Source organism: Myodes glareolus, chromosome 18 (assembly GCF_982192425.1).
Source record: "Myodes glareolus chromosome 18, mMyoGla1.1, whole genome shotgun sequence".
Taxonomy (NCBI): domain Eukaryota; kingdom Metazoa; phylum Chordata; class Mammalia; order Rodentia; family Cricetidae; genus Myodes; species Myodes glareolus.
The window spans coordinates 59,717,911-59,741,595 of record NC_142043.1 but is presented as its reverse complement, the minus strand read 5'-3'; the positions used below and the strand labels follow the sequence as shown (position 1 = coordinate 59,741,595).

Sequence of the window (23,685 nt, the reverse complement as noted above, 5' to 3'; positions counted from 1 at the left end):
TCATCAGCTGCTCTTACCGCTATGATTTCCCCACCATAACGGCCTAGAACCTCATATTGTGAGCCAGTAAATCCCTCCTTCCTTAAGCTGCCTTTCTCGGTTATTTTAACCATAGTAATAACCATAGCAACAGGACAAGTTACCACTGCAGGGGTTGGGAGGGATCACGAGAAAGTGTTCATGGGGCTCCAGAGGAAAGCCATTTCCTGGGTCAGGCCTCCTCTGCTCCCTGCACACACCAAGGGAGGCAGGATCTTTCTATATTCCCTTCAGCTGTGTATTTTTAGGTTAAAGATGCTCACAGTGAAATTAGTTTTCTGTTTCACAGTTGGTATTAAAAGAACAAAGTACGCCTCAATGATTTACAGTTGAACATTTTTTTTCTTTTTTTGTTTTTTTTTGAGACAGGGTTTCTCGGTGTAACTTTGGAGCCTGTCCTGGAACTCACTTTGGAGACCAGGCTGGCCTCAAACTCGCTGGGATCCACCTGCTTCTGCCTCCTGAGTACTGATACTAAAGGCGTGCGCCACCTCCGCCCGGCACAGTTGAACGTTTTATCTCCTTAAACAAAGCCCCCACCCTCCCCTTAGGTTCTTGCCGTTGGTGACGTGAGGACATGTGAAGAAGATTCCCACATAGGTAGGAGGGTAGGGGAACCAGAGACCCAGGTCTGCGTATCTGTGCCTGAGATGTTTGCGTGGATGTCAGCTGTCCTGCGCTCAGGGCTCTGCCTGGAGTTCTCCCTGGAGGAGATGTGGGGAGGGAGTGGGAGAGACCCCAGCGTGGAAAGTGTCTCCAGCTGCTATAGATGGCGCCGAGTCAAGCTGCACACGAGCCTCACACAGCACACAGGAACAAGGTCTGGCTCCATTCAGGGTATTTTATTTTCTTAAAGTAGACAATCTTTGACTTTTATATGCTCATCAGCTTTTCTCTCCTGCTGTACATCCCGCCTCCTTGGCCGCGCTTCTATACATTGACCTTCATCTCATGGGTACCAGACAAAGGGTTGAGAGAGATTTGGCAAGGGCTCTAGTGGTGCCATCCCCTAGGCAGCAGGGGTTCTGGATTTGTGCACAGCCAGGGCTCTTTTAGGACCAGCGCCTGTGGGCCCTGGGACCAGAAAGCCTGGAATGCACGCTACCAGCAGGGCTTCCTTCAGGCCACAACTCTGGCTGTGCCTTCACAGGAGTCTGAGCAGCTCCCAGCCCACCTCAGGCTCGAAGTATCTGGGGACCGGGGAGTAGCATCTCTTGCCTCCCCTTCCTTCATTTGGCAAAACCATAGATAATTTACACCTTAAATATCAAGACATTTAGCTATTGTTCATCCGCTCCTAGGTAAAGAACCTTCTGTAAATACATCACATTTATTTTTTTTTCTTAAATAAAAACAAAGCAGAAAACGGCACCAATTACAAGAGGACGCTGCAGAGGCTTATGTACATATGTCCCATGAGGCTGGCGTCGGGGTGCCACTTGCCCCAGAATTCTTTGGAGCCGAGGAGCAGAATCGTCCAATGACAGCTTCTATACTCAGCAAGCCAGACACAAAAGGGACACCTGAAATGAAACGTGTTTTGAAAATCTGCATTTAAAAAAGAATATTTAATCACATCCGAAACCGTAGGTTTTTTTTCTGCGAAACATAAAAATTTGGCCAAAAATAAAAATTAAAAAAAAAAAAAAACAACAAAAAAACCCACGAAGATGCCAGAGAAGAAAAACCAGGTTTCCTTTTATAAAACATGAGACCAGCCAGAAGGGAAGCTGGAAACCTAGCTGGCCTAGTTTGAAAGAAACGATGCCACTCATTTTCCCGGGTTCATTTTTGCTGCATCCATTTTAGCTGTTTAAAAAGAGCCACCAGTGGTCAGAGGTCCGATTCCGACAGTCCCTTCTTTCCCCAGGTCCGAGGTACTGGGCACACGTGGTGCGGAGTGGCTGAGCTGGGTGTGGCTGGCAGGGAAGGTACACAGTCCCTGCTCTGGGCCTCCCTCCTGGTCAGTGATAGTCCCCAGTCCAGAGCTCAGTTGGTGAGCTGGCCTTCTTCCGGGCAAGGGGCACAGCTGGCTGGACCTGGTCCCAGTCCTGCAGCCTCTCCCCCAGGGCAGTTCAATGTGAACCCCCATGCAGAGTGGGGCCAACTCAGGAAGGCAGAGTGAAGGGGGCGAGATGGCCTTGGAACGAACTTGTGACAGCAGCTCCTTAAGAGGAAACCTCGACACTTTGGGGAACTTTGCCATCTCCGGATGTGCGTGTGTGCGTGTCTACCTACCTAGCAATCTATCCAAATATATTTATGTTTGCGGAAACGTGGGGGCCAAGAAGGCAGAGGCTGGGGGTGGGGTGGGGACACATTCTTCAAGCCTCCTGTTTTCTGCCCGTGGGGTTGGGCCTCTCTAGCATGAGTTGGGGCATGACACCCCGTGGGTTTCACCACAGGCAAGTGGGCTGTGCCTGGCTCCTCAGCAAAGGCCAATGTACTTGAGATTGTTCTGTATAATGACATCTGTCACCGCGTCAAAAACAAACTGGATGTTACTGGTGTCGGTGGCACAGGTGAAGTGGGAGTAGATTTCCTTGGTTTCCTTGTTGCGGTTTAGGTCCTCGAACTGACGCTGGATATAGACCGCAGCCTCCTCGTACGTGTTCTGACCCTTGTACTCTGGGAAACAGACACTGAGCGGGATGCGCCGAATCTTCTCTGCCAGGAGGTCCTTCTTGTTCAGGAAGAGGATGAGCGAGGTGTTGATAAACCAGTTGTTGTTGCAGATGGAGTCAAACAGGCGTAGGCTTTCTGCCATTCGGCTCTGGGGTTGTGAGGAGGGAAGCGCTGGCGTTAGTCTCGCAGTGAGCAGAGAGAGAGAACTTAGACCCACAGCCTCGCCGCCAGGAGGCGCTGCCGAGACTGCCTGCCTAGTGCTAGGCTCCTCCCCCCAGCATCACACTTCCGCCAGGAGTCCGCCCCTCTTTAGTTCAAATCAGTCTTTACCCATCTCCCTCAGCAACAACCGACAGCCTACTTCCTCCTGAGTACCTAGGGGTTTTTTACCACTTCCAGACCCCTTCTCGGGCAATGATGCTCAAATAGCCTCCATCTGCGGTATGAGGACCGAGGCAGTGCCCAGTCGAGCCTCCTCGCACCCTAGGGATGCAGGTCTTTCCATACTTATTCTAAGGACCCATTTCAAACAGGGCTAGCTCCTGAACCTCTCTACACCCACACTTCGAAACTCAAGTCTTCCAAGAGGAGTTATTCCTTCAACGCAAGTCTGGGTTTCACGCAGTACCCGGAAAACTTAATTCTGCCATGCGGCACCTGCAGAGGGGCAGCCTGTGCTTCTGTAAGCTGGAACAGTTGCGGTCACTGCCCCTTGCCCGTCTCCTTCACTGGCTTTATGGGCTCACATGTAGTGGGTGTCTGACCATGCTGTTTGGCCAGGCAGGCTTGCACACATACAGAGTGAGGGTGACATCCTGGGACAGAGCTGTGATCAAGTGGCCGAGCAGTCTCTGGCCCCTTCCCGCCCCTCCCCCGTTTTGAGAATATGTAATGTGCATAGTGACTTTGGGGCGTATGGGGTATGTCTGCCTTCCCAGGACATGGACAAATCTTATTTCTAAAGTGAGTAACTGCCCATACCTGGAATCACTGCTGGTGGAAGCTGACTGTCACTTTAAGATAAAATGAGCAAGTCAAATTCCTAGATAAGTTAAGTCAGTTTTATATCATGATCAATCGAGATACCAGTCAGTGATTAATGCCAGTGATACTGGCATTGACAAGGTGCACACAAAGCATCAGCAGCATCCCCAATGATTGCGGTGACAATGGTGGTGCTTCTGGGCTAAGGTTCTGCCTACGTAACCCTCATGCCTTCCTGTTTCCATCTTACTGATGGAGAAACTGAGGCAGGGAGAGGTAGGAGATGTGCTCCAAGTCCCTCACCAGGAGCTGTGGGCTTGCAGTCCTGTGCAAGGAAGTGGCCTGGGGGCAGAGTTTCAGGGCATCACACAGAAACCAGCTTTACAGACCCCGTGTTCTCCGAGGCAGAGGTTTTGGCAGTGCCTCTGCTGGAGGAAGCAGATGTGCAGAACAAGGAGGGCGTACAAAGGTACCTGTCATCATCCTGAGACTTGCCTACCCAGAAGACTATGTTTTGCAAATCCCTTGTTTGGAGTTGATACAATCAATACAGAAGAAACTCTGAAAAGCGAGTAACCCCAGGTTTTGGCATGGTCTAAATTGACCTTCCTACTGAGAAACAGGAAGCAGGGTCCCAAGCCTGGCGGCACACAAGAGAACCAGCGCCTTCCTTTGCAGTTGAACCAGGCCTGGATGTGATGTTCTCAAAGTGAGATCAGTGGGTGGTGGTCTAGGGATGTTCCATCCTACTGGGAGAACAATTAGCTCTAATGGATTCCTGGAAACGGCAGCGTAAAGATGACTGTGGGGACGGAGCTGTCACTTCTCATAGAAATGATGTCATAATTGGGGCTTTTGCTTCTGACTCCAAATTCTGTATCAGATATGGCTATTAGCACATATTCCTCAGTTCATCGAGCAGGCTTGCCGAGCATGTCCTGAGTGCATGGGGCCACGACTCTCATGCTACATGGAGGAAGTCTCAGAGTTGTGAGCCTTGATAGGGATTCTGGAATCCATCCACGGGCGACTAGGGGGCTTCTTCTGGTTTGTAAGGGGGATGGGAATCATAGAGTAGGGGGTTCCCTTAGTCAAGATGGGTCAATTGCGATGATGGCTGAAGTGGTTCTTGGACCCAGGTCAGCCCAGGGGTGTTCAGAAAGTGGGATGTGGCTTAGAGGGGCAGGAGGACAATGTAAAGGTGCTGTAATGCCTGACACACAACTGCTGGCCAGAGGTCAGTCTTCTTAGGACAGCATCTGCTGGAAGGGCTCAGTTGCAGAGACCTTTAGGGGTAGCAGCAGGTAGGGCCCAAAGACCATCCCTGAGACTGCCCCAGCTTCTGTGTGCACCATGAACCCCTTTCCACCCCAGCTGTCTGAACCACTTCCCCGCTGGTGCTTCTCAGACTCTGGGGCCCTGCAGGACTAAGCCTCGCACCTGTGACTCAGGACATCATGGAACCCAGGCACCTAGCTCACAAGGTGGCAGGCGGCAGAAGGGGATAGGACTAGGTGTCTAGGAAGCTCAGGAGCTCCCTTTATCTCAGGCACCTCTTGCTCTGCTGCGGGTTCAAGCTCAGGTTTCCTGGTGACCCCTCTAGTTTTTGAGGACTACAGAGCCACACTCACCACCATTCAGCACTCCTCTGGGAGATGATGCACCTCCAATAGCACTTGTCCCCACGGTCCCATCTCTTGGTACTTGCCCAGGAGGAATCAGAAAAGCCTGCAGGGAAAATGGCTGTGCCTTCGGCCTGTGGGCCCACGGAGACATGGGCCTTCAGAGCGATGGCACTTCCCGAGCTAGTCACATCCTTCCGTCCTCCAGAGAGTCCCAGGGCTGGGTGTGTTGTCCATATGTGAGCACGGAAGCTCTGTAAAGTGGATGTGAGTAACTGCCCTGGGAGCCAATCAGGATGGTCGGTTAGAAAGCCCAGCATGGTCACAGTAGCTCCAGCTCAGGACCTCTCAGTGTGAGGGCCCAGCAAGTGAGGCAGGTGCCGCATCCTGCCTGACTCTGTCCCTAGACAAGAGGCTCTGTGATTGCCTGTGGCCCCATGGCAGAGGTAGGAAGGACAAAAGAACGGCAGGTGATCACAATCAGGACTCTGCCCAAATGAAGCTGACTGGAGGATCCAGTGACCAGGGAGGGGGTCTTGCAACCTTGGGGATGATGGTGGCACCTACCAATGAGTCCAATGCCCTTAGGGCCAGTTTCATAGTGGTAGCCACACTCTTGGAGACTCGTGTGCCAGTGGCAGCACCGTAGGAAGAGCTATGCTATCCCAGGCTGTAACTGCAGAAGCCAGGCAGTGCAGGGGTGAGGGCGGGAGGGCTGAAGCTGGCCTCTCATCTGTGCATAGTCTACTTTTCTTGTAGGGCGTCACCTCAGGCTCCTTCTTCTAGGAGGCTGCTGCTTTCCTTCCCAAACCACATCTGGCTTGTGCCCTAGTCAGTCTATGGAGTCTCTCTCCTGTCTGTTCTCCGTTTCCACCTGCTTGGCTTCAGGGGTCATACCTGCTTCTTGAGGTGGTGTGGCGGGGACTTCTACTGTGCCCCTAGCCACGACTCCTCTAGTCCAACACAACATGTTTTCTTTTGATCCTGGAATCTGAGGAGCTGCAAGCAAGCAAGGCCACAGTCCACTTGCTGGGGTAAAAGTGGCTATGGGGAGCATTTGCTTTTACACAGGGACCAAGCCCTAGGGTGGTATTGACTTGCTAGAGCTTGGTTAAGAACCATATTATTCTCTCCTGGCAGGCCATCCCCCTTACCTTTACCTCTCCAGTCACTAATGGTGCAGCCATGGTGGCCGTGCTGTGGTCAGCTGTTGCCATGAGGCCAGTCAGGCCTTAGCCACTCAGCTCTCCGAAGGGCTCCTTCTCTACAGAAACTGACATTTTCTAGGAGGCTGGGGTTCATCTGAACATTCGTTTATATAAATAACACAGAGCATATGATTCTGACAGAAGCCCGTGCAGTGTGGGAATGTGGGAATCTTGCTGCTTGGTGGTGGGAACCAGTGATTTGTATCAAGTCATGTCAGCTACACTGAGGCTAGGTAACAGTTCCCAGAGGGTTATAGCTGTACCTCGGACATTTGTGACACGTTCAGATGGCTCTATATGTACTCAATGCCACATAACCTCTTTTACCCCAGGGTGGTGCTTGCCTGCACTTGGATTTCCTACACAGGGGTGGAAGGGAGCTTATGGCACATTCCTAAGGGCCCTCAAGTACGTCGGCCTGAGAATCCAGGGGTCTTTTCGCCCAGTACAGCCTCTAGGGGCCGGCACCTATGGTAGCCGAACCAGGACTGGCTAGAATGACTCTTCAAGGAGGCCAGCCGCCAGGGTGTTTGTGCCAGGTTAGCCATTTGGTTCCCTTTCTGCACATCTGGTGACACTCAGTGGCAGATGTCCCTGGTTATGCATACGAAATCTGGGGCTCATTTTTAACAGCTTCCGTCTGTAGCCTCTCTGTATCCTGACTGAGTTTCTAAGGGTAATATCTGGACCTTCATAATGGGCATTCTCCCATTCTGCTGCTACCTCTGAGTTAAAGTGCTCCCAGAACTCCTACTGTCCCAATGGGCCAGTCCTATCATTCAGGACACCACTCTGTCCCTTGTCACTCTGGGCAGGATGCTGGCTTGTCAGCACCTCACACCTGTGCTAACAGGCTGAGCTCAGCAGCTCCCAAAGAGGGTTTTCTGTTTGTTTTGTTTTGTTTTGTTTTAAATCAAACACACGTACACACATAACCCGGAGTTCATGTGGGACCCAAGTCCCTCACCTCCGCCAGAGGCCTTGATTTTCCACTTGGCACATGCCCAGATGTGCCTGGCCAGACACCTCACCACACAGGCCCCAGTGTGGGGCTTGCAGTGACCACTGCCTTCCTTCCACATGAAATAAAGAGCGGCTCTGCTGTCAGAGTCATAAAGTTCTTGTACCGGCTGGCTTTGTGTGTCAACTCGACACAAGCTGGAGCCATCAGAGAGGAAGGAGCCTCAGTCGAGGAAATACCTCCATGAGATCCAGCTGTAAGGAAATTTTTCAATTAGTGATCAATGCGGGAGGGCCCAGCCCATGGTGGTGTGGTGCCATTCCTGGGCTGGTGGTTCTGGGTTCTTTGAGAAAGCAGGCAGAGCAAGACAGAGGAAGCAAGGCAGAAAGTAGCTCCCTTCCACGGCCTCTGCTTCAGCTCCTGCCTCCAGGTTCCTGCCCTGCCTAAGTTCCTGTTCTGACTTCCTCCAGTGATGGACTATGATGTGGAAGTGTGAGCCAAATAAACCCTTTCCTCCTCAACTTGCTTTCTGGTTATGGTGTTTCGTCGCAGCGACAGAAACCCTAGCTAAGACAGTTTTCAAGATGAACAGCCATGTTTTCTGCTAAGCCTCTGGACTTTAGTTTCCTCTTTGAACTGAAAAGATACCCAGCCCTTGGGAAGCGGGCCTGCCAGTTTGAGGTCAACTGGACTACATAGCGAGACACTGTCTAAAGCAAAATAAAAGACTTCAACCCCCAGACCATGCACTGAAAAAGGCCTCAGTGAAAAGGCACAGACTTGTTCTCCTCCTTTGACCCACGGAATAGCTCCTCTAATGGAGGTCCTACTAGCGCCGTTAAGGAAGGAGGTGGCCAGGCTTGATGCTCAGGTGTGTCCTGTGGCCATTCCTCCAGGACCCACACCCACTTGGAAGCCGCCAATCAGTCACCCCCACCCCGAAAGCGGTGGTAGCTTAGGCTTCTCTTCACGGGGGATGATCTCCCCAACAAGCCTTCTTGGGGACCCAGGATATCTCAGCTTCCTTTGGCTTCCATCTGTATGTAGATAGTCCTTCAGATACTGGTCCTGTCTAATTCTTTCCCAACCCATCCCCCCCCATTTGTGTAAGCACCCCTGTAGCGGGTACCCCTAGTCAGGTGGTGCATGCCCATGCTGGTTTGGGGAAGCCACATATAAACATCTCCTCATGCTAAGCACGTGCTACTATTATTAGATAGGAACTTCACCACATGCTGCGGCCAGGTGAGGTCTCCCCTTCCGTGCTGTGGAATTTGCTGCTGCTGGCTGCGGGATGCGCAGAGGAGCAAGGGACTGTCACACATGGATCCATCCTGTCCTTTTGTTCCACCCACAAGGCCCAGGGCCAAGCTGGCTTAATTAACATCTTGCCCAACCTGGGGCCTCAAGCCTCGGACCTCACATCAAGTGCAGGCAAGGTTTCCGTTCTTCCTGGGACCGATATGAACCCTGGGCATGAGGGGTCTGGGAACCCCAGCTCTGGTAGCAGCTGCTTCTGTCCATGGATTCCCACGTTCCCCAAACAACACACAGCCCTCTCTCTGGGTGGGTAGGTACCATCTAGGTGGTGGGATGGGTGAGGGGAGTGAAGGGACAGTGGATGAGGCGGGGCGAAAGTCCCCCTCCTGCCAATCACCAGCAGTGTCTGCCCACTTCTACGTCAGCAATGTAACTGCACCTCCAAAGCAGGGTGGCTGAGGGCTGGAGCGGAACAGACAGCTCAGCCCCGGACCCTGGCTCAGGGAACTGCAAGCGGCCCGGATTTCTGCTAGCAGTGAGAATGAAGTGGGGGCTCATGGCAACAGGGGGCATCTCAGTTAGGTTTTGTGGCTGAGGGGCCTGCTAGTACCTGTTAGTGCACCGTGAGGGGATATGGCCAGGCGTGTGGTCTCGGGACCAGGTGTGTGGGCAGACAGAGAGACTACCCTGCCCTCACCTGTAGGTCAAATCAGTTCTTGTGCAGTAATGGGAAGTTCAAGTTAGTCAGTCTGTGGTAGAAAAGCCCAGAATACTTTTCTAAAAAAAAATTCAGCTTTTTACCCTACAAGTGGGGCTGGTCTGGGTCATGAATGAGTTCCACTCACCAGACTGTCAATCCCATAGTTGAGTTAGCAGGCCTGACCCAGTCAGAGCAACAAACTGCCAATGCCCGGAGGGGAGGGACTTCACAGGTTTTACTGGCTTTATACTGGTGGTCTTCACAGAGTGACAGCTAAGCTTGTGGGACCTTCCACTGTAGGGAAAGGCTTGGGAGTGTCAATGTGAGGGGCTGTCTACCAGACGGCTGTATGGCTTGAGGGTCATAGGAGCCACTGACGCGCCACGACCGCGTCCTGTCCCGGTCAGGGTTCTTGGTATAGAATGGATTTCATCGTCACAGTGTCTAGAGAAGGACCAGAGCCTGGTGCCTTGCATCCAGTGGACATTAAGTATCTCGGCCACTTCCCCGAACTATCCTGAGCTCTACAGAAAGAACTTTTCTAGCAGGGGGAGAAGGTGGGTGGACCTAAGCTCGGCAGGTCCACAGCATGGAGGAGCTTGTGAAAACAGCTTGGCTCTGGAGAGAAGGGCGGGTCTTCCAGGTAAGAGAAAGATGCCTATTTCATCCCAAGCCAGGAAGACTCGAAGTGTGCTATAGCTGAGGAGTTGACGGATAGGTTTCAAGGGAGCAAGTGCAATGTGCCTTACCCCTGAACTTCATGGCAAAGAGACCAGTCTGGCCAACAATGCAGGGGCTGGGGAGCTTAGTTTATGTCCCCCTGGACGTCCGTTCCTTGTCAGGAATTCTTAACTTCGATTTTCCTTTCGGGCTCTGAGATCATTCAGCATGGGCTCTGAGGAACAAGATCCTGGCCTGCATCTATCCCCAGGCCAAGGAGCTAGAAGCAGGAGCCAGTTCCATGGGGTGACAATTTGGATCCTAGGTGGAATGGAGGAAGTGCTGAAGAACGAGGGTAGGCCCCACACGGGAGGGGGCTGGGACCTGCACGGCCTCCTTATACAGAAGGGAAAATGTTCCAGAGGCCATTTTGCCAGGCTCAGAATGCCCTGTTCTAATGGAGCAAGCCTCAGCAGCATTGAGCGAGCAGTTGGGCCATGTCCTGGTCACGGCTGGCCATAATGCCTTGACCTAGGGGGCTTGTCAAGGAACCATGTCTCACAAGGTCTTCAGTGGACTGTGCAGAAGGTGAAGCTGGTTTGACGATCCCTGTGGGGCAACTTGGGCATTAATATTTGCCTCTAGGGGATTTTTTTTTTCTTCTGAGGTGTAGGCCTCAATCAGTACTAGAAGCAGTACCATTCAGCTCTGGGACTCTGTGTCTGGAGTCTGGGACTCCAGTGTCTCAAATTCTCCTCAAACAGATGTGCACGCTTCAGGGTTTGGTTCTGTTGGACCTCTCGAGACCCCTCTACTAGGCTCCCGTTCTAGCCATTCTGGCTGCTGTGTGCTCCCACCCTGCACATGTGTTCAGCTTCTTCTCTCTTCTAGGACTCACTTAGCCTCTAGCCTGTGCTGCCATCTCCAGAGGTGTCTTCCAGCTCCACATGGCTCTACCCAGGGTGCTTGGCCATGTCTGAACGTCTCTCTCTCCCTCGGTCTAGACTGCAGGCCTCTTGCCCTTAGCGTCAATGGTTGTGGGCATCTTACTCATGCGTCCTGTCCTGTGGTTTGGGTGTGCAACCAACGTCTCCACAGGCTCAGGTGTTTAAGACTTGGTCCCCAGCTAGTTGTGCTGTGAGGAAAGACTGTCAAACCAGAGGGAATGGAGCCTTGGGGGAGGAAGTGGATCACTAGGGGTGGGCCTCCCTCTACTTCCTCTTTATACTTTGCTTCCTGGGTGTGGCTGCAATGTGATCAGCCAGCCGGAGCTCCTGGCACCACACACCTTCCCTGTTTGCTGTCACATCTCCTCTGCCATGGCCCCACCATGGTAGACTGTGTCCCCTGGGAACTCTAAGCCAAACCAAACCCTTCCTCCCATTGGTTGCTCTTGTCAGAGTATAATATTGTAGCCACAGGAAAAGAAACCGAGGCACTGCCAGCGTCTGCCATGCTCGTGATCAGAAGCCTCTGGTTTGGAAATGACCAGGTTAGATCCGAAACAGCTCACTGTTGTTGGGACCTGGGACCATTAGAGGGACTGTCATCAAGATCAGTCGCCGAGAAGCTTCTGTCGGAGAGGACCTGTATGTACATGTTAGGTAAGTGAGCCACATTTCACTCGGCCTGCAGCAAGACTCTTGAGTTCATCACTTCCTACATTCCAGATCATAGTTCCTGCCTCAGGGAAACAGAGTACCCACCTTGGACCCTCAAGTAACCTGAATGGATCGTGTTTCTGATAAGTGTCCTGGGCCGGGCACTAAACCCTTCACCTCCACCTCTGAGACCTATCTCCAGGCCCCATGCTACCACTTTAGTAGCCAGGCTTGCCAGCTGGGCCCTGCCCCAGGCCCTTGAGACTTTGCAGGGTGCCAGGGTCTCCTTTCACTGACAGACTAGACAGAGTCCAGTGCATTCAGTTACTGGGTGGTCTGAAGGCGTGGGGCTGCATTTCCTGTTTGGTAGCTGGCTGGCTCTGTCACTCTGTCTTGCTTTAGAGCCATGGGGGAGGTTACTATCCATGCTCTGGTGGCTTCAAGGAGCTTAGAAACCACGAGGAGCGAGGCGAGAGACGCGGAGAAAAGTCAGCTGAAACCTAAGCAGGCATCATGGATCGCTTCCTGGCAATAGGATGCAGCTGGGGAGGCATCAGTCATCTGCCTAGGGACCAGATGCTTGGTTCTCCCCAGACAATGCCAACTACTGGCTGCTGGCTGCCCCATGCCATCCTGTCTTCTCAGTGAAGTGGCTCCCAGTGGGCAGAGCCTATATACTTACCCCAGTGCCTGGATGGGATGCCAGCTAACCCTCACAGAGACAGGACGGCTGTGCCTCTGGCCCTGCTGCTCACAGGGAGGCTCGGGGGCAAACTGGGTACGCCAGCCACATTCGAGAGTGTGGCAGCCCCTTGGGCCTTTCTGGGCACCGAACTGCTGGGAGGTGGTAACAGCAGCTGTCACACAGGGCCAGCTGCCCCTCCCTCTGTGCAGTTTAGCACTCACTCTCAGTAGCCGCATTGCTGTTTCCATGGCAACTGGAGAGGACGCCTCCACCCTCCGTCTCACACACAGCAATAAAGACCAAAGACAGGAAGAGGCTGCACATCTTAGCCCAATATATCCACTTAGGGGTAATAGTAGAAGGCGGGCCTTGGGGAGTCGGGGGACCTGCTTCTCCTTTGATCTTTTTGAGGGAGCTCTCCTGGCTTACTCTGGCCCGAGAAACAGGCCAGTAGGCCGTTAATACGGAAGGTTCCTCTGGTGACATGCTCCTAACAGGAGTATCCACGGGTGGGGAGGTTCACCCTCCATTCACATCAGAAAAGTAAGACAGGGCTCTCCCTCTCCCAGGGAGAGGAGTCAGGGTGGCGATCCTTGAAGCATTCCTAGTTCATAGCCACAACCAACCTCCACCTCGGCTCAGCCCACCATTCGGCCCCAAGGAGAATCACCTTCAGGCACGGTCACAGATATTGGCCTCGGGGGACTTGGGCTGTATCTGGAGACAGAGAAGATGCCTGGGGACTTATTTCCAGTCCAATCTGGTTAGCACTCTTCCTCTTCCTGCAAACTTACACCTGGAGAATTGGATTAAGGAGGCTAAGGATTCAGTGAGCCCTATTGCCCTGGAGCCTGTCTGCGGGAACAGGACAGGACCAGACAGGAGCAGACAGGAGCAAGGGGTGGACAGGAGCTGAGGTGGGGCTGCTGTCTACAATGTGCTGGCTCCTGCTTGTGTTCAGAGCCCTCGCCCTCAGGGTGGCCACTTCTACACAACTGTTCATCCACCTCACCTCCTCGCCCAACCTGGGCCTTACAGCTCTGTGGGTGCTCAGGGTACGGAAACAGATGGCACTACCCAGCCTACTGTTCTGGCTCCGAGGGCCTGGCTCACAGCCCTTATTCCCTTTCTGCCTGCCCACCACTTGCTTGGCTCCACACACTACCTTATTTTGTCTCTGGGATCTGCCACTGGTTTCCCAAGTAGAGGCCCCGCCTACCCTTAAATCTCAGGTCCCTCCATTCAGTTCAATATTCCATTTACGAGAATGCTTCCGCTTGACTTTCATTTTAGGGCTTGGAGTGCTCTATGGGGAGGAGCCTGGAGGAGTAGGAGCTAGACCCTGCTTGGGGGACAGACAGCAGCAATAAGCAAAATCAACTTCAGAGAACCAAGTCCTTCCACCTATCCAGAAACACAGGACACAAACGTGGAGCGTGGCTAGCTAGACGGTAGCACCGAGGACCGTGTCTGGGCTGGGGCAGCAGTGTGGACATGACCACTTGGCAGTCCGAGCTATCAAGAGAGTCTCTGGTGGGGACCCACCTTCCTGTGTGTGCCCTGTGAGCATCCTCCAGGGGCTTCCATCTCTGGTCAACGCATTTCCTGCCTCCTCCATGTGCCCACTTTCCCCAGAAGTCCCCAGAAGTAGCCTTGGCTTGCACACATGGCTCTTCCTTTGGATGCAGACAGCTGGCTGCCTTACTGAGTCCCACCTCTGAAGTTTCTACAGGTCTGGACTTCAACCCCTTAGCACTGGGATGCTTTTAGCACCATTCTGACCATATTCTTGTCCATGCACATCATCCGCCTACGTCCATGACTGACCATCACGGGACCTGCTGTCCTCAACTTGGGGTGATCTTCAGACAGGGCCAGATGGCACTGGGCATAGCAGCTCTGCTGCAGGTGGGGGTGAGGGTATGCTAGGGTGAAAGGAAGCTTGGGTGCCTGGTATGGGGTACAGATGACCAGGGTGGTATAGGGAAGAACCCCAAGACTTCTGTGAGGATGCCTAGGCTGTGTTTGGGGGAGGTGACAGATATCCAAATGAGGCTTTGAAGGAGTGTGACTGGGGCTTCTGGCCTGTAGCAGCCTACCTTCCCAGGGACAGGTGACCTGCATCGTATGTAACTACAGCTCTGATGCTCAGAGCGTTGGTCGGTAAGAGCCTAGAAAGGTGCTGGGTGAGGTACTCAGCTTTAACATGACTGGGAACCATCAGATCCCGTATCTTGGCAGGTGAAGTCTTGGGTTTTGTATTTGTGAATTAGCCCTCTCTGGTCAATCCCCTGGGCTCTGTGTACAGATGCTCAGAGTCCCGCTCTGTGTCTGTGCTCCTCTTGCTGGGTGTCCTGTGCATCCTGCTTATACACCTGTACAGACCAGAGACCCAAACCCAGCTACAGCCTCTACCTGCGTGCAGATAGCCCCGAACCTGTGGAAGCCACTCCGATCCAGTGGTACAGGAGGGTTAGCCAGGAGGGTGGCTACAACTTGTGAAGCAAACACTCTGGATGTCTAGTGTGTAGTGACATTTCATTTTGTATTTTAATAAATAAAGTTTGCCTGAAGATCAGAGAGTAAAACAGCCACACTGATCAGCCTTACAGACCAGGCAGTGGTGACACACACCTTTAATCTAAGTAGTCACACTAGTTTGCCATAGAAACCTGGTGGTAGTGATGCAAGCCTTTAATCCCAGAAATAGAGAGGAATATAAGATGTGGGGGGAGAGGGGGAGGAGACAGCCCTTACTTAGTCTCATTCTGAGAATCCTGGAGGCAGGATTGCCACTTCAGACTGAGGAAGAGGTAAGAGCCAATGGCTGGCTGTTTAGCTTTTCTGACCTTCAGGCTGAAGGCCAGTTTCTGTCACTGGGTTTTTATTAACTGTGCTACGCTACTGTCCACCCTTTCCTCAGCTCTATTCTTGTCTAGTCCCCTTTGCTGTCACCCTCTCTTCTCCCTGCTGCTGTCTCTTCCCACCGAGGACTGGCTGGGGAGACCTACCTAGTTTACAGAGTACTTTGGGTGAAGCTCTCTGCTTGGCAGCAAATGAGATTTCTCTGGGTTGAAGGTTGGGGCAGGGGTCAACCTCTGCTTACCCGTGTCCCTCCAAGTGCCCAGCGACAAATGCAATATCCACAGAAACAGTACACGCCAGGCCTGCCACTTCAAACAGCAAAGGCTGTTTAAACAAGATAAGAGGCTGTGGGTAAGGCTATACCCCAGGTCTAATAACATGGCTCGTCCTGAAACTGCCTGGAACAGCAGATACTACTCCTTCCTGCCTCACGTAGCCGGAGAGCCTCCGGCCACCTCCTGTTTACCCACATAATGTGGAGGGGGCTGGGGTGACCCTAGATTGTAACAATAGAAGCCACCACCTAATCCTGCCTAGTCCCTAGGTAGGGAGGGGGCAGTGAAGGTCCTCATTGGGACCTATAGATTCAGAGGCCCCCGATTTTGCAGTCATGGAAATATCTGTGCTTGGAACCCAAGTTTCTTCATCTGTGTGGTGGGGGCTGCCCCTTGCTGGGCTAGGGGCTCACAGGCTGCATGAGCGGTGTTCTGGGATACAACCTGGAGCAGGCTCTGTGCCATCTGCTCACGGCTACTGCCCTTCTGTTTCTATTTATTTTGTCCCCAGTAAAACCCCACAGATCTCTCTCCACACCCTCTGCATAGAGAGCTCAGAGCCCAGGATGTACCACACGGACTGCCCTAGATCCCATGATGTACCATGTAGAGTTGGATGAGGGGCCTGGGAGACCACAGTTGTACTGCTGGACCAGCCTGGACCTGGGCCATCCAGATGGACACAGGTGGCCACACGACACACTAGGATGACTGCCAGGCTACAGCCCTATCAGCCCGTAGGCCCCAGTGTTAGCTAGAGAGAGGTGCCTACAGTACCTGTCTATTTGTTGTTAGTTTGTTTCTTTAACTTACCCGATAGCGCTCTCTAGGGGCATGAATAGAACCATCAGACATTGCCCTGTTTAGTCAGTGGCCTCTCAGCAGTAGGCCTAGCACCCCATAAGCCACCCTATTCTACCTTTTGTTTTGAATGGATCTCAGAAGCAATGACAGGTGAGTTTTCAGGGCCTGGTGACCTTTCTGTCTTGACGGGTGTTGGTTCAATTTCCAGGGGAGGAAGAATCCCACTGTACGATACAGGCGGTGGACATCATATACCCAGAGGTTGTGACTCAGGAATGTTCTAAGACTCCTAAGACTGGAACAGAAAACTACAAGATGTTAGGCACAGGGACTCCGGGGGAAGTTGGAGCATAGAGTCCTGTTTGCTGTCCATGCCCAGCAGGCTAGCAGCACCGGGGGTGGAGGTGGGGGCAAAACTCAGGCTATGGCTCCTACTCCAGTTTACGGGGTCTCGTTCCTGGCAGGAAGGTGCTATACTTTCCACAGGCCTAGTCTGCCTTTGCTTCTACTGAATTAAGAATCAGTCTCTTCTTGGCTTCTGTGCTAAATCTTGCTGACTGGATATAAGACACCACCCCCATCCCTGCCAGTCACTAACAGGAAGTTAACGGCCACCAGGAAGCAAATATCTTATAGACTGGGGACTGTGGATACAGATACAGGCCTCTGAAGCAAACTAGTGCATGAGGTCCTCCTGTTTGCTCTCTAGGGGACACTTGGGACTTAGAGTTCAGCACATCACCTGGACTGCTCATCAGGTACATGCTCAGCAGCAGAGACCCCAAAGCTTGTGAAATCCTTCACGGCAGGACTGGGCCACTCCTCTGAGGATAAAAGGAGACTGGGGATAAAGAGAGATCCCAGTGGGGAATGTCTGCTTATGGCCGACAGGAGGGATTTCAGCAATGCTCAGAAAAGAAAGAGTACTTCGGTCACCTGATGTCACCTGGAGGATACTGGGGGAGGGGGATGCTGTAGTAGCAAGCTCAGCTCTGTCTAAAACTTGAGTTAAGGTGAGAGGGCCTCTTTGAGAAGAATGTATAAGGCAGGACAGAAGCCAGATGTGACTTACTCTCTGGGCCTCTGGTAAGACTAGAACAGGGGCCTGGAACCTGGGATGTTTGCTCCTGACTCCAGCATCCATTGCTGTGTGTGCTGAGGAGCAGACTGGATCCTGCCCTGAATGCAGCAGCTGCCTAGCTCTAGGGAGTTGGTAGGAGACCTCAACTTATTTATTTTTCTTAATTCATCTATTTATTTTATATCCTGGCCACAGTATCCCCCCATCCTCCCTTCCAAGTCCTTCTCTTTCCTACCCCATAACTCCCATCCCCCAATCCCCTATTCTTCCATCTCCATCCAGCAAAGGGCAGGTCTCCCCTGAGTGTCAACAAAACATGGCATATCAAGTTGTAGCAAGACTAAGCACTTCCCCACGTGTTAAGGCTAGGCAAGGCAACCCAGTATGAGGAGTATGGTCCTAAGAGTCAGTTAAAGAGTCAAGAGACAACCCCTGTTCCTGCTATTGGGAGTCTCATAAGAGGACCAAGCTACACAACTGAACATATATATGCAGAGTGCCTACGTCAGTCCCAGGCAGGCTCCCTGGTTGTCGGTTCAGTCTCCACGAGCCCCTATGAGCTTAGGTTAGTTGACTGTGTGAGCCCTTCCCATGGTGTCCTGGACCTGTCTGGCTCCTACACTCCTTTAGGAGACCTCAGCTCTAAAGCTATCTTTTCAGAGGAACTTCCAGAGCACACAGCAGGATGGACGTACCAAGGACAAGGCTTCCTGCCTTTCCTGATTTCGTGCTCTAGAAGAAGTAAGGAAACAACTTACACATTCCTGGCCAATGGTTTAGTCCACACACAGGCAGCGAAGCCAGGTTGTGCAGGAATTCTGATGCATGGTACAGTCACCCCCCAGTGTGCACAGTGGCAGGGACTGTCATACCTGTGGTGGCCATAGACCAAGGGCTCCTGCGCTATCTGTTTTGTTTTCTCTCTGGGCCAACTGTGAAGTCAGACTCTTGGCTTTCTGGACAGTGATCAAGGCTTGGACTTAAGGCCATGCCTTAGGATGTCATGATTATATCGCAGGCTGCCACCTTCTGGAATATTTTAAGAATCGCAGATTAGGTCATTAGGCCACGAGCAGTAATTAACAAAACAAAACAACAACAAAAAACAGACAAGAAGAGAAAGCTTCCTTCATGTAATGTGGCTGCTACCATGGATGTGCTCCATGGTTCTTAGCACGTGACGATACTCATCCAAGTCAGTATCTTCTGAGGCCTCTCAGCTTATTTACTGGACAGCATTCTCATCCTGGCTTACTGGCAAGGTCCTGAGCCCACACACCAGGATCCAATGACAAGGCTGTCACTCAGAGTATTCTGGGATGGTCTGGACATAAGCGGGTCAGGGAAAGAGTTCCAACAGGGCCAGGTCAGGAGAGGCCACTGATGACCCTCTAAGCTCTGGAAGGCAGACAACACGGATGCCCTGACAACAGGGCTCAGGGTGGAGCAGCCACAGCATGTGGCAAGAACAGGTCTATAGTCCAGGCTGCTCAGCAGGGCATGGCCTCCGTCCTGCTAAGTCCAGACTGGGTCACATAGAGCCTCCTGCTAGGCTATAAGGCGTGAGTTAGAGCAAGCAATGACTACGAGTTTCTATGTTGGGACTTTAAGTGGTCCACAGCCATGTCAAAGCAAAGTGTTACATCACAGGCTTTCTGTCTACATCTGCTACGAACCTTTCTCATTTTCAGTCACAAAGGTAGGGTGAGCTGATCTGTGCTAAGGTTAGTACCCTGGGGCTGGGGCAGCATCCAACTGTGCTGCCACGCTCTTGCTTCCTATCTTTGGATAGGCGAGCCCCATCATTTCACTTTAGTTTGTCTTGCTTGCTGGGGCTGGAAAGCCACATTGCAACCAAGGCTTGCTACTGAATCATTTTCAGAGTGCTACTTTTGCCTAGACGGTGGCCTAGCTTGAGTGGTACCCTGAGATTCCACTCGCTTTCTCGTCTCTGCCTACTCTTAGAGGACAGGCTCACCCAACCATAACGTAACCTTAGGTAAGGGCAGGAGTGGAGGCGGATGAGGCTTTCGGGTTCCTGAGATGGAGTGGTGTTTTGACACACACAACATGAAGGCCCAGAGTTCTTCCAGGTAGGACACACAGTCCAGAGCTTGTAGGTTCTGAGGGCGAGCAAGCAGAAGATCACACTTACTCAGTTCTACTTGCCACTACTCAAGGGAGGCTGGTGTCCTGTGGGGAGGGGACCTACCCTTGGTCATGCTCTGCCTAGGCCAAACTGCCCTGGAGGATTTGAACGTCCTGGTTTAGGATGCTGGATCAGCATATCTAGCCCACCATGCAGAGCGGGGCAAGCTTCTCCCAGGTACACAACTGGACAGGAAGAGTTGTGTACGGCTACAGCCCTAGGTCTGAGGACCTCAGGATAGGGACTTGGGAATATAGTAGTGTTATTACTACTAGCCTGAATTTGTCCTCTGCCTAGTTCAGAGCATGCCCAGGGAGAAGGGGCACCTATCATACCACGGGTGTCTCCTTTAGATCTCCAGGGAGCCTCACAGAGGGGCAAAGAAGGGACTTCCCTGTCAGTACAGAGCCTTTCTGCCCAGTATGGCGGACCTATGTGTCCTGACCATTCTTCAAGGCCAGTCAAGGAATTCTCCCAGGTGGGGCATACCTCATACCTACCCTGACCCTCCAGAGCCCCTACCCCAAGCCAGTGAGACCCCAGAACTTGTCTTCACCACCTCGGAGTCTGTTCTTGTCAAATTGTTTTTTCAGTTCCTGAATTAGACAAATCCCTTAAAACAATAATAATCTGTGTCTTAAACCCCAGGGCCGTTCTGATGTGTACATAATGAGCAGAACTAATGCGCTCAGGAAATTAATTACCCACTGGCCAGGGCGGCAAGTGGACGGGAGGCAGATGCTACTCTGCCGAGTCTCTTGGTACAGCTCAGAGCAGGGCGTTTCTATGAGTACCTGGCGTGATGACTACTCTGGCGGCAAGGGAGCTCAGCCTGGGGCTGAAACCACCCCGTGTCCGGCTCTGCATCACAGTGTATCTGGACTACACCTCTTGCTCCTGGCAGGGCTGGGACGGGATGCAGTGCTGGGGACTTTGACCCACTTCGCCATTCCCTGGCCTCAGGACGGGGTGCCAGCTACAGAGCTGTGCTGTGCACACCCCCAAACAGCCGCCTGGTTTCTGCCTTTGCCGGCTGCCCCAGCACTACCCCACAGATCAGGGACTAGATTCTCTATGGTTCAGATCAGAATGCCATTTGACCTTTGTCCCACTCTCTTCAGGCCCTGTTGCTGGTTTCTGGCTCCCTACACTTTCATGCAAGCAGTTTCCAAGGCAGAAGTGCCCCTCCTGACTTCTCTGGCCCAGCCAGCTGTTTCAGAGGGCATCTACAGACCCGCCCAGGGGCTCCTTAACCCCACTTCCTCATCACTCAGAGAGGAAGACCATGATGACTGCTATGTCCCTACTCTGTGAGCTCACCGGGCTGGGGGCCCGCACCTTCTAGGTGACTACTTTCCTGAATGATGCCTCAGGACGTGGCTCTCTCTGGGATGGAGGGCGTGCAATGGGCCCAGCTTGAGCTGACGGGTCTCCGCTCAGGTTGGCTTACACACAGAGAGAGCAGTGCTCAGACCTACAACTGTTTCTCCATGGAGCAGAGTTCTCGTAAGTCTGCGGAAAGGGAGCAGCAGTGAGGCTCAAGCGCGGAGCCGATGATGCTCCGGCAAATGATCCTTCTCCAGCAGGATGGTATCAATAGAAACGGCGTGTGGTCAGGGGGTCGGGGGACATCGCAAGGAACCATGGAGGAGGTGCAGACAAGGACACCGCTCTGCTCCTCAAGAGTCCGTGAGCAGTGACGCTTCTCAGTCATCTTCCGCCAAGGCTGGCCCCTTGGCAGCATCTGCCCACTAGGGTGTTCTGTCTGCAGACTGTTGAGAAATAGCAGCGGGCTGGGTGGAGATGGGAAACGGGACTGCTGGGTAAAGCTGGCCGATTTCTGTGATGTAGTTACTGACCCCCGGCTGATCTGAAGCTAGCACTATGTTGTCAGACAGCTCGAAACTTCCTGATGACCAAGGGTTAACTCTGGCAAGCTGGTAAAAGCTGGACTGGCATACAGAGGGCTGCTACGATATGTTCCTCTGCCAGGGGGTGAGTACCTGGGACCGGTACTTGCCTTCCTTCCTTAAAACTGATCAGCACTAGGAAAGCCAAGTCAGAAGGGAGCCCCTTCCCACCCAAACCAGGGCATAAGCTGGCCGTCATTCTGCTGTGGTATGGTCAACAGTCTCGGAGATCCAAGACCACAGTGCTTGTCTTGCTGTGCATTCTGTAAAGGTATAGGAGGGTTACTGTGCTGGAAATGATGGGCTGCTAAGAGCTGGCATCCTGGGACTGTATCCAAGGAATGGTTTCCAGTGACACTGGGGGACACATGATCAGTCATTATGGAAAGAATAAGCTGAATTACACAGCCAAGTTCACAAGGATGCAACGAAGGCGTGATACATGAATGAAAAGGTCATGTCAGAGTGCAGAGCTGTAACATGCAGGCATTTCTAGTGTAGGAGGCAAGGAAGTGTACCGAGAAGCAAGGCCTAAATCCAATGGCCGGGGTCTGCTAAGGACTCACCAAGAGCAAGAAGCCACTGTATCAAGGGGACTGACGGAACGGCCTTGTCCTTGGAAGCACCCAGCAGGACAAGGAAAGAGGGCTGTGAGAAGGTGCTGTTGACATGGGTGTTTGTAGCTTATGTGTCCCTGAGGGCAGATGGAGGGCCTCAGCACAAGTATCTGAAATGCCATTTGGCAAGCCCAAAGGCCTTATGCCCGGGTGCTCTCCATTTTCTACCTCTCCCCGTCACAGGCACACTGCTGAGGCTTAGGTGAAGCCTGGGGTCCTAGGAGAAAGACCCCCCCCCCGGCCCGGGCAGATAGTATGGACAGCTGAGTCCTGCTCACTACTATTTCTGTCGAGTCTCTCAGGGTTGGGCCATCCAGGGGCCACCAGTCCTTGAGACCCAAGCCCCCCTGCCATGCTACCCCACAAGGTCTGAGTTCCCGTCTCTGTCATCCCAGGGTCATGATTTGTGGACATCATAAATGAACTGTGTGTGGTCCACAAGCCTCTCTGGCGTGGTTCTAAACACTAGGCACTACTGCTGGAGCTGTGTCCCTAACTGGGTCAGGAGAAGGAGGCAGAGTGGGGACAGACACACTGTATTGAGGGTTCCTGAGGTCCTGCTGCTGATTGTTAGGGAGCAGGTCAGCCTAGAAGGTCACTCGGGTCTCCTATGTGATGTGGGGCCAACAGAGGAGGGCATTGGCTTGAGAAGGAGATGTCTCATAGGCACATGTAATATACAGTTAAATCCCTGCCTGACAGGGCTGTTAGGAGGTTGCAAAATCCTTCAGATTATGGTTTAACTAGCAGGGGTTGGTAGCTGGCAGGTAGGCCACGAAGTGGGATCTGCCAAGATGTGAACAAGCTTTTCTGCACTCTCCTGCTCCCTCAGCCACCATCCGTGCGATGGCAGACTGCGCACTCTGGAACGTGAGGCAAGCGTCGGTCTTGCCTCTCAAGTTACTGTCAGTACCGAAGTTACTGTCAGTACCAGGACACGTGATGCAGACACTCCTGTATACTCTTCCTCTAAAAAACTGCCTGGTTAAGGACACTAAGTAACCTGTAAAGTCCCTTGCGATCTAGTCTTTGCATGCTAAAAGATCATCCACATCCATTTGGAGCTTCTTCCTGCGGCCGGATGTAAGCTGTTCCATTATCCCTGTCTTACCGCAGGCACCTTGCACTCCTCTCAATATCTTTTTGGAGGCAGGGTCTCACTCTGTAGACCAGGCTGGCCCCCACCTCACAGAGATCCGCCTGCCTCTGCCTCCTGAGTGCTGGGATTAAAGGTGTGTACCATCGTGCCTGGTTCAATACCTCAGATTTTAATGAAATGTTTACATATTTTTTTTCCCCAGGTTGGCCTTTAACTTGTCCTGCCTTAGCCTCTTGATTTCTAGGTTTACATTCATTAAGACACTTTGTTTTGAGGGGCTGGAGAGACGGGTCAATGGTCAAGAGCACTTGCCGCTCTTACAGAGACACCAGGTTTAGTTCCCAGCACCCATCTGGTGGCTCACAACCACCTATGACCTCAGTGCCAGGGAATGTGCTGCCTGCTCTGACCTCTGACAGCACCAGGCATGCATGTGATACATACAGACACATGCAAGCAAAACACTCAGACACATGAAAAAAAAAAATCCAGACAGGATTTCATATTAGAACCCAGGCAGGCCCTGAACGCAAGATAATC

General features: G+C 52.5%; 2 protein-coding genes and 1 long non-coding RNA gene across 4 annotated transcripts in view; 2 read left to right on the top strand and 1 right to left on the bottom strand.

The window, feature by feature from the left end:
* The window catches only part of Rsph14 (radial spoke head 14 homolog), a 78,634-nt gene that overhangs the window by 13,918 nt on the left and 41,031 nt on the right, over window positions 1–23,685 (top strand). The window lies entirely within an intron of this gene.
* The window catches only part of Gnaz (G protein subunit alpha z), a 53,281-nt gene continuing 30,462 nt past the window's right edge, over window positions 867–23,685 (bottom strand). Inside the window, exon 3 of the mRNA XM_085679752.2 lies at window positions 867–2,812. Within this exon, the coding sequence (XP_085535878.1) occupies window positions 2,468–2,812 (345 nt within the window). The 3' untranslated portion in view covers window positions 867–2,467. The remainder of the gene's footprint in view (window positions 2,813–23,685) is intronic.
* On the top strand, window positions 11,523–23,303 carry LOC125411431 (uncharacterized). 2 transcript variants are annotated; one of them, XR_015735487.1, is made up of 2 exons: window positions 11,523–11,663; window positions 20,641–23,303. It is a non-coding gene; the product is annotated as an uncharacterized LOC125411431 (long non-coding RNA). The 2 variants fall into 2 exon arrangements; XR_007235319.3 differs by lacking the exon at window positions 20,641–23,303 and adding an exon at window positions 13,639–14,918 and having other exon boundaries at window positions 11,525–11,663.